The sequence below is a fragment of the Aspergillus novofumigatus genome (genome assembly GCF_002847465.1).
Source record: "Aspergillus novofumigatus IBT 16806 chromosome Unknown P174scaffold_4, whole genome shotgun sequence".
Taxonomy (NCBI): Eukaryota; Fungi; Ascomycota; class Eurotiomycetes; order Eurotiales; family Aspergillaceae; genus Aspergillus; species Aspergillus novofumigatus.
Genome location: NW_020194277.1, coordinates 2,507,683 through 2,523,197, shown reverse-complemented (window position 1 = coordinate 2,523,197; position 15,515 = coordinate 2,507,683). Strand labels below are relative to the sequence as shown.

Here is a 15,515-nt window from a genome sequence, read left to right as displayed (position 1 = left end):
TCACGATATTGGCCAGAATGTGCCAAGAGTAGTTGGAAAAAGCCCTTCTGATGCCTTTCTTCAATCCTCACCCAATTAGTCCGGCTCTCTGTGTGTTTCAGTTCTAGCAGAATATCTCACTAACTCCTTGTCTCTTCGGGCAGCCGGGGTGCCGGATGCATGAGATATGAACTATGAAGAGGAAGACAGAAGAAGTATAAATGGGCCTCGAAGACCCTCAACATGAGAGTCAGGCATTGTACAGCAGACCTTGCATTCCACTTCAACGCAACACACGGGCGTCTCAGCTGAGGATTCAAAGTTTATCACTGGATTTAAGCCGTCAATATGCGGTCTCTTTTTGCTCTTTTACCCTTCCTGTGCTCTGCAGTGAGAGCTTTGCCTCAACCAACTGGCACTCCTACCTCTCCTGCTCCCACTACGGGGCCCCTGCGACCACGGCGGCAGCAGGTGGTAATCCCTTTGAGGGACATCAGCTCTATGTGAATCCTTACTATGCGTCTGAGGTTGAGAATATTGCCATTCCCTCGTTGCCAGCCTCTCTGGTCGCCAAGGCAAGTGCAGTTGCGAAAGTACCCTCTTTCCTTTGGATGTAAGTTTATACCGCTGCATTGAATACTTCTGCGAGTCCGTTCCTAACAGATTGTTCAGGGACACCAGCGCCAAAGTCCCGAAAATGGGCGAATACCTCAGGGACATCAAAGCCAAGAACGATGCAGGAGCAAGCCCTCCAATTGCTGGGATTTTCGTTGTTTACAACCTTCCAGACCGTGACTGCGCTGCATTGGCCAGCAATGGAGAATTAGTTATTGCAGATGGTGGTGTTGAGAAGTACAAGGCCTACATTGATTCCATCCGCGAACACATCGACAATTATCCTGATACCCAGATTATCCTCGTCATTGGTGAGTCCGCTCCGCTGCCGATGAGTACCCTTCGTGCTTGATTCTGACTTCAAGCAGAGCCTGACAGCTTGGCCAATCTCGTGACAAACATGGCAGTGCCCAAGTGTGCGAACGCTCATGATGCGTATCTGGAGTGTACCAACTATGCTCTGACGAAACTCAGTGCCCCGAATGTTGCGATGTATCTAGACGCTGGTAAGTTGGCTGCATGCGCCCCGTGTGATTGGTGTGCAGGACGCCTTGCTGAGTATGCTGTACAGGACATGCTGGCTGGCTGGGCTGGCCCGCGAATATTGGTCCAGCAGCCCAACTGTATGCATCCGTGTACAAGAACGCAAGTTCACCTGCTTCAGTGCGTGGTCTCGTGACCAACGTGGCTAATTTCAATGCCTTCGTCGCCACGACGTGCCCCTCTTACACCCAAGGAAATGCTGTCTGCGACGAGAAGAGCTATATCAACAACTTCGCCCCACAGCTGGCCAGCGCTGGATTCGATGCTCATTTCATCGTTGACACCGGTAAGTCTTACAATGTTACCCACCTGACCGACCGCCTAACAAGGTTCCTTCATAGGCCGCAACGGAAAGCAGCCCACTGGACAGCTTGCATGGGGTGACTGGTGCAACGTGATTGGCACTGGCTTCGGAGTCCGGCCAACCACTGACACAGGAGACAAGTTGGTGGATGCTTTCGTCTGGGTTAAGCCCGGTGGTGAGAGTGATGGCACCTCGGACACCTCTGCTAAACGCTACGATGCAAAATGTGGACTCGAGGACGCTCTCAAGCCAGCCCCTGAAGCTGGCACGTGGTTTCAGGTATGTTCCCAAAGCAGCTCCATCCAAGTCTGGGCTGTACTAACGAATAGAACACAGGCCTATTTTGAACAGCTTCTTCGAAACGCCAACCCCTCGTTCTAGACGAGGCCAGAGGATCACTGGATGGTTCGGTGGATACTCTCTGTTTACATATTCTTCTCAGCAGAAGCATTCTGTATATAGCACGTCATTTCGACGACTATGACCTCAGAGTAATGCGTGGGTCAAGATATGCAACTTCGCCCCTCTGGTTCTCTAACGAGTAATGCAAGAACACAACACAGTAGGATCAGAGAATCAAAGACAACACCCATCACCCTTAGAAGAGAATGTTGATGAAGGCGGTGATGCTTGTTAGGCAAAATGTTCACCGCCAACCCCGCGCTAACCAGAAGAGTGTGATCCACTGATAACAGTCGAACAGAATGGAGAAGAGACACACACTGCGACTACTATCTGACATTTATCTCATATTCTCTGTTCCTAACACTTTGATCGCTGTCCGCCTTTTGAGATCTGGCTTTTCTATGCTCTGAGGAGAATCTTCCATAGCTGTACGGTTCTGAGAGCTCTGTTGGTTTGGGGCTGCCAAATCCAGCCTTCTCTCAGTAACTGCTACAGGCAGAGCAAACCAGCACCACTTGTTTCCCCCTCATTTGGTCGTCGACTTAAACAGTAAACATGATGGAGGACTTTAACAGTGAAACCGATAGTGATTACACTAGCTACTGGAGAGATTGGGTAAGTTGAATCTGTTTCTTTGAACCTAAGTACTGTTGGAGGGTGTTCATCTCCGGAGATGGGTCGTGGCTGCCCTCACGATGCAATCGCGGCTGGTGAAAACATTGAGGCCTCTCCTAGAGAGCTGGCTGGTGCTCAATTTCACCTCATGCGCATCAGCATCATCCTACCACGCGTCCCACCAACCCTCTACATCCTAACCCGACCCTTCCACAATGGCCGAGTCTTCGACTAGTGACGATCTTTTCGCTCACGCTCGGGGCAATGAATCCAATGAAAGATTCTACAACCTCTGTTTCTGGGGACGCAATAATCCTCCATCTGCGATGCCTTGCTCACAGTATACCACGCAGTTTATCTCCTCCCGCGGAAACGAGTATTTCTGCGAAATCGACGAGGAATACTTGACCGATCGCTTCAATCTTACCGGTCTCAACACTGAAGTTCCTTACTACCAGTATGCGCTGGACCTTGTGACCGACGTCTTTGATCTTGATGCGGATGATGATCTACGCGAGCAGATCGAGAAGTCTGCCCGTCATCTCTACGGCCTCGTTCACGCAAGATACATTGTCACTACTCGTGGCCTTGGCAAGATGGTATGTGTTGCTGCCACCAGAACACCACATCAGATTATAGGCTCAATAGCTGACCTCGTCTTCCTTCGTTTAGGCTGAAAAGTACAAAAATGGCGACTTCGGCAAATGCCCCGCGTTTTGTGCGAGGGTCAGCACCTCCTCCCGATGGGCTTGCACGATATTGCCAACCAGAGCACTGTCAGACTCTACTGCGCCAAGTGCGAGGACATCTACAATCCTAAGTCTTCTCGTCACTCCTCTATCGACGGCGCCTACTTCGGTTCTTCATTCCATAGCATCTTCTTTCAGGTGTTCCCCAATCTGGTTCCCCCCAAGAGCACTCGCCGCTATGAGCCTCGCATCTACGGTTTCCGCGTGCATGCCAGTGCCGCTCTGGCCCGCTGGCAGGATCGCTATCGTGAGCAGATGAGAAGTCGTCTTAACGAAGCCGGTGTGGAGGTGAAATACGCCGAAGACAGCGAGTTGGAGGATGACGATGAGGAAGACTCGGAGGGTGAAGACCAGGCCTCTGAAGTAAAGGAAGAGAAGCTTTTGGGTGACGCTGGCTCGGGTCGTATGGACCTCGGCAACTGAGTCGCCCTTTAGCATCTCTTCAAGAGAGCTCTGCACATGTCGCGATGCGCTTCTCGACTGTCGCAATTGGCGCCGGGTGGTCCTTTTCATCTTTCTGATACTTTCTCACCAGCTGGCTTTAACCGAATACCAGGCGTATTACGGAGTTTTCATTTTCATTTGCATGTAATTGACAATCGTGATGACGATGATGAACACTGGGTGGGCGTTGGCGAGTTTTGAAAACGGCTTTGCCCCTTTCCCTTCTAATGTGTACTACTTTCACATCCTACCTTGTTCTAGGACATCCCTCCGGACGTTAATCGAGATGAAGCAAGGATTTTTGTAATTCATGAAATGACTGGTGATGGTCAGCAGACGCTTCTTTGACCTTTTCCTCTATCTTGTAGAATCGTAGCGTAGGACGAGTCAGTAGAGCCTCAAGCCCGAACATAACATAGCACTATTGAGGCAACGCTACACTTTCTGTAGGCCCGCTAATGTATGAGCAATGGCCCTTGCCAGCTCGTCTCCCTTTATCCAGGCGTCATCATGGTCGCCTTTGAGAGAGAGCATTTCAACTCGTCTCTGGCCACTCCCTTGCGGTGTGCTGTCCTCCCAGCGACTGAGTGCAGCTTGCATCGCCTGCTGCTGAGCAGCGTCCACAAGCCCATCTTCAGCCGAGTGCGCCAGCACAGCCAGTCGACCAGATGTCCATCCCCCCTCAACTCCCTCCGAGCCATTCACAGAGGCAGGCGAGGCCGCACCCCACACCGCTTCGTCAGAACCGAACGCCCCTTCAATAAACTCTTGATACGCAGAAATATGCCGATGGGTATCACGCAGAAGTCGTAAATCATAAATACCCGCCATCCCCAGTATCGCAGCTGGAGGAGAAACAACAGCAGCGGCGCTGTCCCGGAAAGCTCCCATCACCGATTGAAAGGCCAAAGTCGCACCAGCGCTGTGCCCGACGAGGATATACTTGGTCCCGAACCCATACTTGCGCTGCAAGAGATCCAGAGCTGCTTGCACGTCGCGGATATGGTCTGGATGTTTGGCATTGCGGTGTTCAGTAGGATCAGTGTGATCGGGATTCTGTGGGTAGCTCGGGTGGGCACTCAAGCGGTACTCGATCGATGCGAAGGCTGCGATGTGCGGAAGGGTTGTGGAGGTGTATGCTGGGGGTGTGGTGAGGATGGACTCGGCCGGGGTGAGGTACGAGACGGCTGTTTGAGTTGGGTCTCTCCAGGCTCCGCCGTGGATCAGTCTTGTTCACGTATTGTCAATTAAGATTTCCTTGAGATCTGGGGGTCCTGGGTTGTATACATCACCCAATAGCCTGCATCGAGGTTGTCTGATACGGTGGAGATTGTCACTGTTTGGAGCTTGTGATGTCCATACTGAAGCGTTTCTGTAGGCATTACCACGTTATATTTGCGTCCAAGAGCTAGTTCTCGGTGCACTGTACAAGTAACTGAAATGTCAAGTAGACAGAAAATGGGTTATCGATCAAGAGGGGCCGAGGTGGCATAGCCACTGCCGATTACTACCTCTCTAGTGACCTTGGTTTTAATGGTGCAGCGGCTCATTACTTCTAAATTCAGACTATCATAATTGCGCACACCGAAGGATGATGAGGTCTGTCATTAATGCGATGAAGGTGTCAGTCCATAATCTATTCATAATCTGAGATCCCGAGTGCATGGAGGGAGGAATCGCAGAGTGATGTTGTTGTCTCTATTCCCAAGCGGTCTTGGCACGCTAAACTTATTCTGGCCTTAGGCGGTGGGAAATTGTTCAACTCATCCACACAAACCAACGCCGTCTATCAACCATCGTCGCTGTCAGAAGCATTCCACGGCCTGCTATATCCAACATGGCGGAGTAAGTGATGATATCGCGGAAATGGTATCAAACGCCTTTGGCTGATCGATTTAAATAGGAACGAAACCCCCTCACGGCCGTCAAGGTCGAGGCCTTGGTATGATCATCTTCCCCAGGAAAAAATCCGCCCCCCCACTTTATCGAAGCAGGGCAATGAAGAATTTATACTCATGCGACGCGTTTACAGGTGGTCATGAAGATTATGAAGCACTGCTCTCAGACTTTCCCGACGACGGCGACCGGATCGATTGTTGGCATGGATGTTGGTGGAACTCTGGAAATCACAAACAGCTTCCCGTTCCCCGTCGTCGAGGTGCCTCCCGAGTCGCACTTTGACAATGCTACTGCCAACCCTGCTGCCGCCGCTCCTCGCGCTAAGGCCAATACCGTCTACCAGGCGGAGATGATCCGTATGCTTCGAGAGGTCAACGTGGACGCCAACAACGTTGGTTGGTATACGAGCGCCAACATGGGCAACTTCGTCAACATGAACATGATCGAGAACCAGTTCTTTTACCAGAAGGAAATGAACGAGCGGACAGTAGCTCTCGTGCACGACGTCAGCCGCAGCTCTCAGGGAAGCCTGAGCCTCAGAGCGTTCCGCCTGTCTCCTAAATTCATGGCGGCTTTCAAGGAGAACAAGTTTACCTCGGAGGAGTATGTCTACCGATTTTCCATCTTCAGCACGACTCTTCAGACGATGAGAACGTGTCGCTAACTGAACGATAGGTTGCAAAAGTCCGGCCTGAGATACCAGGATATCTTTGTTGAACTTCCCGTAGAGATCCACAACTCTCACCTGATCACCTCTTTCATCCACCAGCTTCAGACTCCCAACATTCCGGCTCCTACGGATCTTCCCCCATCGCTGGCCGCCCTGGAATCCGGACCCTTCGTCAAGTCGTCTATTCTCGCCCCAACTACGACAACCTCACCCTTAGCATCGACCCCTTCCTGGAGAAGAACTGCGACCTGCTTCTGGACAGCATGGAGACTCACCACACTGAGACCAACAACTTCCAGTACTACCAGCGCTCGCTCGCGCGCGAGCAGCAGAAAATCAGCACTTGGCAGCAGAAGCGCAAGCAGGAGAACGCCACTCGCGCGGCGCTCAAGCAGCCTCTTCTGCCCGAGGACGAGTGGCAGCGCCTGTTTAAGCTGCCCCAGGAGCCTAGCCGCCTCGAGAGCATGCTGAACAGCCGGCAGGTGGAACAGTACGCGCGCCAGATTGACAGCTTTGTTTCGTCCACGACTGGAAAGATGTTTGCTGTGAAGGGCAACCTGTTGCCCGGTGAGACCGCCAAATAAGCGTGTGACCGGGCTCGTGATGATTTATCTCAATCTATGGGGATTTTGGGACTTGCATGACCTTATGGCGTAGGCAGGAAAAATTCTTATATTCCACTGTTAATATGTCTCCTGTTTGCTTATTCCATTTGACGAATAGAGTTACGGGTATGACCTGAGAGCACGTCCCGTCTGAGTTGATGTATAGCCTACCGTTTTGGACTTTTCTAGACACTATCTGCGCTATCTCTTTGAGATCGACAGGCACTTGGATGGACCAGGCACAGGAACAGGCACAGGCACCATGCCCTAACCTTGTTAGGGTACTGCTTTGCACGTGAGCAATCATGACCTCATAATGCATCGTCGCAATCGATAACCCGATTAGATAAGGTAGATACATAGACAATGCGACAAGCTACAATGAGCTCACTCAGCCATGCATTTCTGGTCTTGGATATTTCATTTTCTTGCCTTGCATTTCATAGAATCATAATAGAGCCCTAGAGTCTTTCGCGCAGCATTCTCTATGTACAACAGTAACCTTGACATCTGGATTGTGAGTCTTCTCCATACCAGGGAGTATGCCTCCACGTCACACTAGTACACTCGAGCAAGACATTTGTTTGGATTTGACACTGGATTTGACACATACCTTGCATATTCGCATGCTAATCTAGCTTTACAGGCCGGAGCATTTGCTGCAGTGACCGTAGACTTGATCGTTTACCCCTTCGACACCCTCAAAACCCGAGTCCAATCGCCCGATTACAACCGACTCTACAAGGATGCAGCGACAGGAGCAGTGCGCCGGAGCGCCCTCTACGGAGGCTTATACCAGGGAGTTTGGAGCGTGGTGCTGTCCACAATACCAGGTTGTATGTTCTCGTTCTTCCCGTTTCTTCGTGTGTGTTAGCCAGAGCGAAACCTCACAAATGAAAACAGCAGGAGCCTTCTTCACCACCTACGAAGCAGTCAAGTACACCCTGATGAACGCATCAAGGCACCACCACAATCCAGACAACAACCCTCTCCCCTTCACACACTCCCTCCCGCAACCCATCATCCACGCCATCTCGTCCTCGACCGCGGAAATGGTCGCCTGCCTCATGATGACGCCCGCCGAAGTCCTCAAGCAGAACGCGCAGGTCACCAACGTGAACACCAGCAAGGGCGGGCAGGATGCAAAGAGCGCCATGACGCAGGTGATTGCTCGGTTCAAGCATCGGCCGTGGAAGCTGTGGAGCGGGTACACGGCGCTGGTGGGGCGCAATCTGCCCTTTACGGGGCTGAATTTCCCCCTGTTTGAGTTTTTCAGGTCGCATCTTGTGGAGTGGAGGAAGAGGCGGAAGGAGGATGGTGCGATGCAGACGCGGGAGTGGGATCCGGTGGTGGAGAGGGCGGCGCTGACGGGGATGTCGGCGTCCATGTCCGGGATGATCGCGTCGGTCGTGACGACCCCGATTGATGTGATCAAGACGAGGATGATGCTTTCGGCCAGTAAGAATCACAATGGTGATGGGAATGGAAGCGCAAAGAAGAAGACGGCTGGCTGGGGAACGCTCAGGGTGGGTAAGGAGATCTACCGCAATGAAGGGATCAGAGGTCTCTTCAAGGGCGGTGCAATTCGCGCTGCGTGGACGGCTGTCTCGCTCAGTATGTACCTGAGCATGTATGAGGGGGAAGGTTCTATTTAGAGAATAGACGGCGGGAGAAAGATGGGTTGAACACACGGGTTGAAGTAGGTGGCTCGAAAGAAGAGGCTGCCATCTAGTCAGTATGTGGCACTGGAAGCGCGATTCTGGGCATCATTGGGTTTCGCTTCAGTCGATTTTGCCTAATGTTTAGCATCTCTGTAACACTAGACTATCGCTAGAGCCTCCTAAGCTTTTTTATAGAGTAGAGAACCCGTTCTGCACCATAGCATGGATTCATTCAACATATTGGCAAAGAGGGAGCAGAGTAAAGGATGGATTGCATTGCTAATCATACACACCAGCTACTCCAAGCCAGCGATATATTGAATTCCATAACAGTAAGATTGTATCGTGCCTTTCGAGGTATATCGTCGTCAAATAATCATTCTATCGTCCATATTCATTCCGTCATTTCAATCATTAAGCTGAATTCGTTTCAGCCTTCACTGTCGATAATGTAGCAACCTTAGCAAGAAATTATAGATTGGTCAGTTTCTTGAACCAACTGGACATCTTTGCGCCAGAGGTCGGAGGCGGCACATGAGGATACCGGCCGTCGTACGACCTCATTCCACGGTCCCGGTCATAATCTCCACTGCCAGAACTGCTTTTCGCACGGTCAGATCGTCGAGCTTCACGCTTCCGCGCGCGCAGCTCTTCGATCTCTTCATCGGCGAGGCCCGGGTATCTGGCCCGTCGGCGAGCCCGGCGGCGCAAAGCACGTCGCGCCTCCTCGTCCGAAGAGATGGAGTGTGCGTTTTGGTCCCCCGGAGGAAGTGGCACATCGAGCACCGTTGGCACGATTGGGGGTGGTTCGGGGGGATCAACCGCCTGCGAATCGACCCAGGAGGTGGTCTTGTCCCTCCGAGCCCCAGACATCATAGGTGGAGGTCTGACCGGCTCCGGGCCTCTCGACCCTCGCCGTCTTGATTTCTCGCGGTCGTCAACGGATCGTTGAGTCCGTCGATGTCTTTGTTCCATATCATGACGTTGATCAAGATAGTAATCTTCCGGTGCTCTTTCAGAAGCACGTGGAGGGCGCCGTCTGGATCCTGAATTGTATGCTGGGTTTTCGAGCATCTCTGCCTCCCGCTGTCTTCTCCGTTCCCGTCGTTCTGCAGCTTTAGCTTCGGCGCGAGCTTCTGCCTCCCTGGCCTCTTGTTCCTCCTTGGCACGTTGTGCTTCACGAGCCGCTCGTCGGGCTCGCCTTTCCTCTCGACGTCTTGCTTCTCGCTCTTCGTCTTCTCGCATTTGCCTCTCATACATCTCTCGCTCGCGAGCTTGTTCTCGCTCTCTCCGCCTGGCGTGTCTTTCTTCGGCTTCCTTAGTCTCATCCTCCCGAAACTGATCAGAAGGCGCATGGCGTGATGTGCGGTGTGATCGGCGTGCCGCTCTCCTTGCCTCAGCTTCTTCCGCTTCGGCGTCTGGGACGCCTCTGACAGGCCCGCCGTCAGTAACGAAGCCTTCGTCGTCAATACCAGGTTTCATGGAGCGGCGTCTCCTTTCTTCTCGCGTCAAGCGTCGAGCCTCGTCTCGCTCTGGTTCCGTCATGTACCTGACATCTTCATCACGGTAAGATCGAGATTTCCGACGATCTGGCATTTCAGGGCGTGTGTTCCTTCGGAGCGAGCCGATGAGACCCATGAGACCACCAGTGTCTTGTTTCTTCGGCAAGGTATTAGAGCGCTTTACGCGTCGTTCCCTCGGTGCTTCCACAAATGCCAGATCATCCGGACCCGACATTACATCTGGCCCTTGGTGGTGTTGATCTGGCTCGACCATGACCGCGTCATCTTCATACGCTCTGGACTGCGACTGGTGTGACAAGGATATTAGAATTTTGGACGGTGCATTAGGAGGACATGGTCAGGATGATAACTCACCTTTGTACTGGATCTTTTCCTGGACCCCGGGATTCTCTCGAGTATTCCTTCGGTGAATGGCCGTCCACCTCATCCCGGTCAACCACGACAATATCGTCATCAATAGCGTATGGATCACGTACGCCTGAAGGCCATGTTAGGCATCTCTTGAAATTCTTGGGGCACTGTTAACTTACTGGATCTTCTCCGCGTCCCACTCGGTCTTTCCTTGTGCCTCGATGCACCAACCCCCATCATCCTCGCTGCTTTATCCGACACTTTAAATTTCTCATCCGGTGGAGGGGTTGGGAGTGCGGCCTCATTGATGTCGATGGACGGCCGCCTAGATGCCTGCTTAGACGCGGATGCCCCATGTCTACGTGATGACTTCATTCTGGTCGGCGCAGGAGGACCGCCAAGGATGAAGTTGGAGAAGGTTGTCGTCCGGTCCTCTTTGCTCCCTTGTCGTTTGTCTCCGTCAGAACCAGACGTCTTTTCCGCCTCATGAGGCACTTCTTGTCGCCTTGAATGTTTGGTGGACTTTGACCGTACGACTCCGGCGGATGAAGGTTCCCTTCGGCTAGACCTGACCTCTCTATGGGCTGATTTCCTAGGAGTAGGAGTAGCGCCCCAGAAGGCCCACGAAGCAACACCGGGAGTTCGCTCAACTCGAGCGCGCTCTTTCTTCGCTGATCTTCCTGGTGCAGCGGGCTCAGGTGGAGGAGTAGGCGGACCACCAGCCTCTGCACCAGGCTCTTCAGCAGGTACATCTCCAGCTGATGGTACCTCCATGGTCAGTTCGGTCATTCTGGACTTGGAGCTTTTCTTGGTTTTCTTGGTGGCCTTTGGCTCCTGGGCAGGTGGGTCTACAGGCTCAGCAGCAGGCTCAGGTTCCGGTTCGGGCTCGGGTCCAAGCGCCCGCTCTGGCTCTGGCTCAGGTTCCGGTGGCGCGGGTTCTGGTTCGACAGCCTTGGCCTTCTTTTTCTTCTTTTTCTCAGTCTTCGAGAGCTGTACTGGTGCAGGTGCGGGCTCAGGATCAGGCGCAGGTGCTGGTTCCGGCTCTGGCTCTGGCTCAGGCGCTGGTACCGGCTCAGGCTCGGGCTCCACAAGCTTACCCTTCTTCTTTTTCTTCTTCTCGGCTTTTTTGGACAAAGGAGCTGGGGCTGGAGCAGGCTCAGGCTCAGGCTCACGCGGTGGATCAACCGATGGCTCCGGCTCGGGTTCAGGAGCAGGAGGTGGAGGTTCCTGGAAGTCGTCCTCAAAGGCGTCTGGGAAGCTTCCCGGCACAGACTCCCGAGAGATCTTGGGCGCTTCGACGGGCTCAGGTGGGATCTCTACGGCAAGTTCTTCCTGAGGGGTTTCCGGTGGTGGTACGATTTCCTTAGCTTTCGCCTTCTCCTTCAGCCTCTCTTTTTTGGCTTGCTCGAGGGCTTTGATGCGCTCGGCAACTGAGAGCTTGGCGGATGACTTGGCCTTGGAGGTGCTCTTTGCTGGCGGCGCGGTTGGCGCGGCTGGCTCGTCAATGACAGGCGGCTCGGGCGCTTCAGGCATTGGTGCATGCCCAATGTCCCCAAGCAGATCAGCAAGGGGCTCCGGGGCAGGTACAGGTAGTTCCGGGTCGGGCTCAGGTTCCTTTGCAGGTTCAATGAGCTTTGGCTTCTCCTCTGATTTTTTCCTTGTAGCCTTTGGTCTGGAGCCCATTGTAGCTGCACCGAGCGTCGCCCAAAATCCCCTCGCTGCTTTAGTGGGAGTTTCATCCACGCCAAAGGATCCCTTTTTGGTTCCTTTAGAAGGCTTGGTGCCATCATCGCATAGGAGATCCTCCGCCACCTCTTCCGGAACAGGGGGTCGGGATCCAAGCCTAGTGAGGGAGGTGTTGGGGCAGGGGCGGCGGGTCATCGGCAATCTTGTTCTTCTTGGACTTCTTCTTGTCCTTTGAGGAGGTCCAGATACCCCAGCTATCCTCGACTACAGGTTCTTCCTGTACTGGTTCGGCAACTGGCTCAGGCTCTGGTTGTGGTTCAACGACCGGCTCAGGTTCTGGCTCAGGCTCAGGTTCCACAGGAGGTTCAGGAGCGGGTTCAGGAGCCGCTTCTAGCGCGGGCTCTGCTTCTGGTGGTGGAAGAATCTCGATGTCTTTTCCAGGTATCGGAAGGCCTTTCTTTTTTAATGCCTTCTCGCGTTTTTTCCGCTCCTTTGACGACAAATTTACCCAGTTGTCGTAAAGAGGGTCATCGGGCAATCCAGGGGCTTTCTTTTCAGGTTCAGGTTCCGGCTCCGGCTCAGGTTCAGGTTCGGCCGCAGGCTCGGGCTCGGGCTCGGGCTCGGGCTCAGGTTCAGGTTCAGGTACAGGCTCAGGCTCAGGAATAGGTTCAGGCTCGGGCTCAGGCTCAGGCTCAACCGCCTTCCCCTTCTTCTTCTTCTTCTCTTTCTTGGGAACATCCCAGCCTCCCCAAGCATCATCAGGTGCCTTTTGCTCTGGTACAGGTTCCGGTTGCGGTTCAGGGGGCGCTTCTTTAACGGCAGGTGCAGGCTCTTCGACAACCGCTCCCTTTTTGGACTTCTTGTCCTTCTTGCCGACTGATCCCCAAGCGATTCCCCAATCGTCTTCTGCGGGGCAGGCTCGGGAGCGGGAGGTTCAGGGGCGGGAGACTCCACGGGAGCGACTGTCTCCAGTACGCCTTTATTCTTTTTGTCCTTCTTCTTGGTCGAAACACCCCAGCCCCAGTCATTATCATCGGCCACTTCAGGAGCCTTTTCTGGCTCCTTCTTTTCCTCAGCCGTGCCCCACACGTTGTCTGTTTTCGGTTCCTCAATGACAGGCTCAGGGGCCTGTGGCTCCTCGGCGACTTTGGCACCTTTCTTCGCCTTTCGCTTTTCCTTCTTGGAAAGACCGGCCATCCAGCTATCATCTACCGCAGGTGCTGGTTCAGGAGCTGGTAGCGGTTCAGGCTCAGGCTCGGGTTCCTTGGGGAGTTCCTCCACAACATCTTTCTTTTTCTTCTTCTTATCCTTGGCGCTAACTGGCGCGAAATCGGCCCAAATATCCTCCTCGGGCTTCTTCTCTTCTGCAGCAGGGTTCTTCTGCCCGGCATCGCCCGAGTCTCCAAAGTCCCCGAAATCAAAACCACCGGGGGTCTTTGAGGTGTCTTTCTTACTGCCAATGGCACCCCAAGGGTTGGTACCCTTTCCACTATCGGCATTGGCGTTGCCATTCACATTGAGAGCGTCGAGACCCCATTTACTTCCGGTGTTCCAATCCTTGCCCCATCCTCCGAAACCGAAGCCAACACCACCATTGCTGCCTGCAGGAGGGTCAAGATTCAGATCTAACTGAGGGACCCCACTATCATTCAGACTGACATCCTGAAAGCCGTTTGACGGTGCCTCGACGGCGGGCGGATCGACATCCTGCTCATGGATTAGAAGACGATGCCCCAAGGGCCGTTGGAACATGCCATACCTTTCCCTTCTTCTTCTTTTTCTTCCCAACTGTGGCAAACCCTGCCCAGGAATCGTCACCACCTCCGTCAGCTTCATCAGCCCAATTGAGACTGGCCTGAGCAGCCGCTGCTTCCTCGGCTGCTTTTCGTTCTTCTTCCTCTTTCGCCTTCCGTCCCTCCTCCTCTTTAGCTAGCCGCTCCTCCTCTTCTTTCCTCTTCCGTTCTTCTTCCTCTTCCTTCTTTTTCTTCTTTTTATCCTTTTTGCTGCTGCTGGTGTTCCAAGCATCCCAGTCATCGCCTCCGTCACCGCCGTCACCATTTCCATCACCTCCATTGTTCCCATCGCCAGGATCCCCGCCATCATTGCCTCCATCGCCATCGTTCTGTCCGGCGTCTCCACCTTCATTCGGCTGCTCTCCACTGTTATCCTCTGGTGGTGGTGTAGTCTCTTGCGGCGGTGGTGCCCCTCCGCCTCCGCCTCCGCCTCCACCTCCACCTCCACCGCCTCCTCCTTTCTTCTTCTTTTTTCCTCCTTTGTATTCTCGGATACCGGTTGGATCGTCGAAGTCAATAGGCCGAGAAGAATAGTTGTCCTCGAAATCACCCGGGGTTCTATCTGGCGCTGACTCGTCAATCAGGTCTTTCTGTCGGGCTAGAGGGGAGAGTGAGTCATAATCAGGAGGTAGGTCATTAACCGCATCCTGGTACGACGGAGGGGGTTGACCGTAGTCTGGCAGATCCCATATCTCAAGGCCCGACTCGAAAGCTAGACTCTCTTTTAAGAGATAGTTTAGAGGTCTCGTCGATTCCTTTCAGAAGAATTGCCAGTTAGTACTAACGCTCGATTCAAGATGATACAGGATGGCCTCACGGTTAGGGCTGGAAGGAACCCGGAGAAAACACCTACCTTGTCGAGGATGCCCTTAAGGTCAGATATCAATAGGCGCCGTTCATACTCATTCTCAGGGCCTAACAGGCGAGCACCTAATTGGCGTGTTGCAATCCTGCCTTTGGCATCAGCACTCGGAAACCGGTCCTGTTGCCAAAGCCTATCGTTGGGAAAGTCATGGCTGAGGATGTCGTGCTCAGGGATTGATGGGAGTAATCTGGCTCCAAAATCCGCTGCAAGCCTAGCATTAGGAACCATACGGACTCCTTCCATGCTGCGAGGCGACCGACTGTCGAACGGTAGCCCGTCACTTAGTAGTTATAGTAAACTCATGGATACCGAGGATATACCGGCCTCGGTCGAGGCAACTCAGATTTGCTCTGAACGACTGACAAGCGCAGAATTCAAATATATTGTCAATCGACACAATATGAGAGAAAACGAGCGTAAAAGTGAGATGGCGAAAACGAGAAAGCCTCCCTGTACAAAGGACCAAAAAAAAAGGCTACCCGCTCAAGGTTGCACTATGTGGAACGCAAAACCATGAAGTAATTTGGGATTATGATTTGCGACAGGCGGCGAAGAATGTGATCGGATCGCAAGTTCAATGGCGGGAATGCGAGGCGCAAGAGTTGAAGGAGAACAGCAAGAAAAAGCACCAGGGAGTAGATAGCAGTCGCAGTCACAAGGATATGACAAATGGCCGTGAAGCGTCGTGATTCGTGACCATCAAGTGATGGGAAGGAACGTAGGAGAGCAGAGCTATTTGAAGATCGTCTCGAGAAAATCACGTCGGGATTGGACGAACTGGTATGGGATGGACTGGGGCTAGGAATGC

The 15,515-nt window shown here is 53.1% G+C and overlaps 6 protein-coding genes across 6 annotated transcripts; 4 read left to right on the top strand and 2 right to left on the bottom strand.

The window, feature by feature from the left end:
- Positions 1 to 327: 327 nt before the first annotated feature.
- On the top strand, positions 328 to 1,822 carry P174DRAFT_460450 (glycoside hydrolase family 6 protein; the record flags this gene model as incomplete). The annotated part of the gene is made up of 7 exons (XM_024829890.1): positions 328 to 332; positions 371 to 592; positions 652 to 905; positions 963 to 1,100; positions 1,166 to 1,423; positions 1,479 to 1,720; positions 1,778 to 1,822. The coding sequence occupies 7 exons, from the start codon at positions 328 to 330 to the stop codon at positions 1,820 to 1,822; spliced, it is 1,164 nt and encodes a 387-aa protein (XP_024682969.1).
- A 794-nt stretch (positions 1,823 to 2,616) lies between these two features.
- P174DRAFT_512532 (casein kinase II subunit beta family protein) lies at positions 2,617 to 3,633 on the top strand (the record flags this gene model as incomplete). The annotated part of the gene is made up of 2 exons (XM_024831887.1): positions 2,617 to 3,064; positions 3,143 to 3,633. Exons 1-2 carry the CDS (start codon positions 2,677 to 2,679, stop codon positions 3,631 to 3,633), a joined length of 879 nt encoding a protein of 292 aa, XP_024682968.1. The 5' UTR covers positions 2,617 to 2,676.
- A 456-nt stretch (positions 3,634 to 4,089) lies between these two features.
- On the bottom strand, positions 4,090 to 5,304 carry P174DRAFT_451259 (arylformamidase; the record flags this gene model as incomplete). The annotated part of the gene is made up of 2 exons (XM_024828999.1): positions 4,942 to 5,304; positions 4,090 to 4,882 (listed from the first exon to the last, which is right to left on the bottom strand). Exons 1-2 carry the CDS (start codon positions 5,034 to 5,036, stop codon positions 4,090 to 4,092), a joined length of 888 nt encoding a protein of 295 aa, XP_024682967.1. The 5' UTR covers positions 5,037 to 5,304.
- A 397-nt stretch (positions 5,305 to 5,701) lies between these two features.
- On the top strand, positions 5,702 to 6,807 carry P174DRAFT_460447 (putative eukaryotic translation initiation factor 3 subunit EifCh; the record flags this gene model as incomplete). Its single annotated transcript, XM_024829889.1, has 3 exons — positions 5,702 to 6,156; positions 6,229 to 6,402; positions 6,441 to 6,807. 3 exons carry the CDS (start codon positions 5,702 to 5,704, stop codon positions 6,805 to 6,807), a joined length of 996 nt encoding a protein of 331 aa, XP_024682966.1.
- A 508-nt stretch (positions 6,808 to 7,315) lies between these two features.
- On the top strand, positions 7,316 to 8,560 carry P174DRAFT_460446 (putative mitochondrial carrier protein; the record flags this gene model as incomplete). The annotated part of the gene is made up of 4 exons (XM_024829888.1): positions 7,316 to 7,345; positions 7,475 to 7,664; positions 7,732 to 8,442; positions 8,466 to 8,560. 4 exons carry the CDS (start codon positions 7,316 to 7,318, stop codon positions 8,558 to 8,560), a joined length of 1,026 nt encoding a protein of 341 aa, XP_024682965.1.
- Positions 8,561 to 8,960: 400 nt separating this feature from the next.
- P174DRAFT_431297 (uncharacterized protein) lies at positions 8,961 to 14,950 on the bottom strand (the record flags this gene model as incomplete). Its single annotated transcript, XM_024825685.1, has 7 exons — positions 8,961 to 10,287; positions 10,367 to 10,490; positions 10,543 to 12,206; positions 12,268 to 12,859; positions 12,907 to 13,756; positions 13,809 to 14,561; positions 14,696 to 14,950. 7 exons carry the CDS (start codon positions 14,948 to 14,950, stop codon positions 8,961 to 8,963), a joined length of 5,565 nt encoding a protein of 1,854 aa, XP_024682964.1.
- Positions 14,951 to 15,515: the final 565 nt, after the last annotated feature.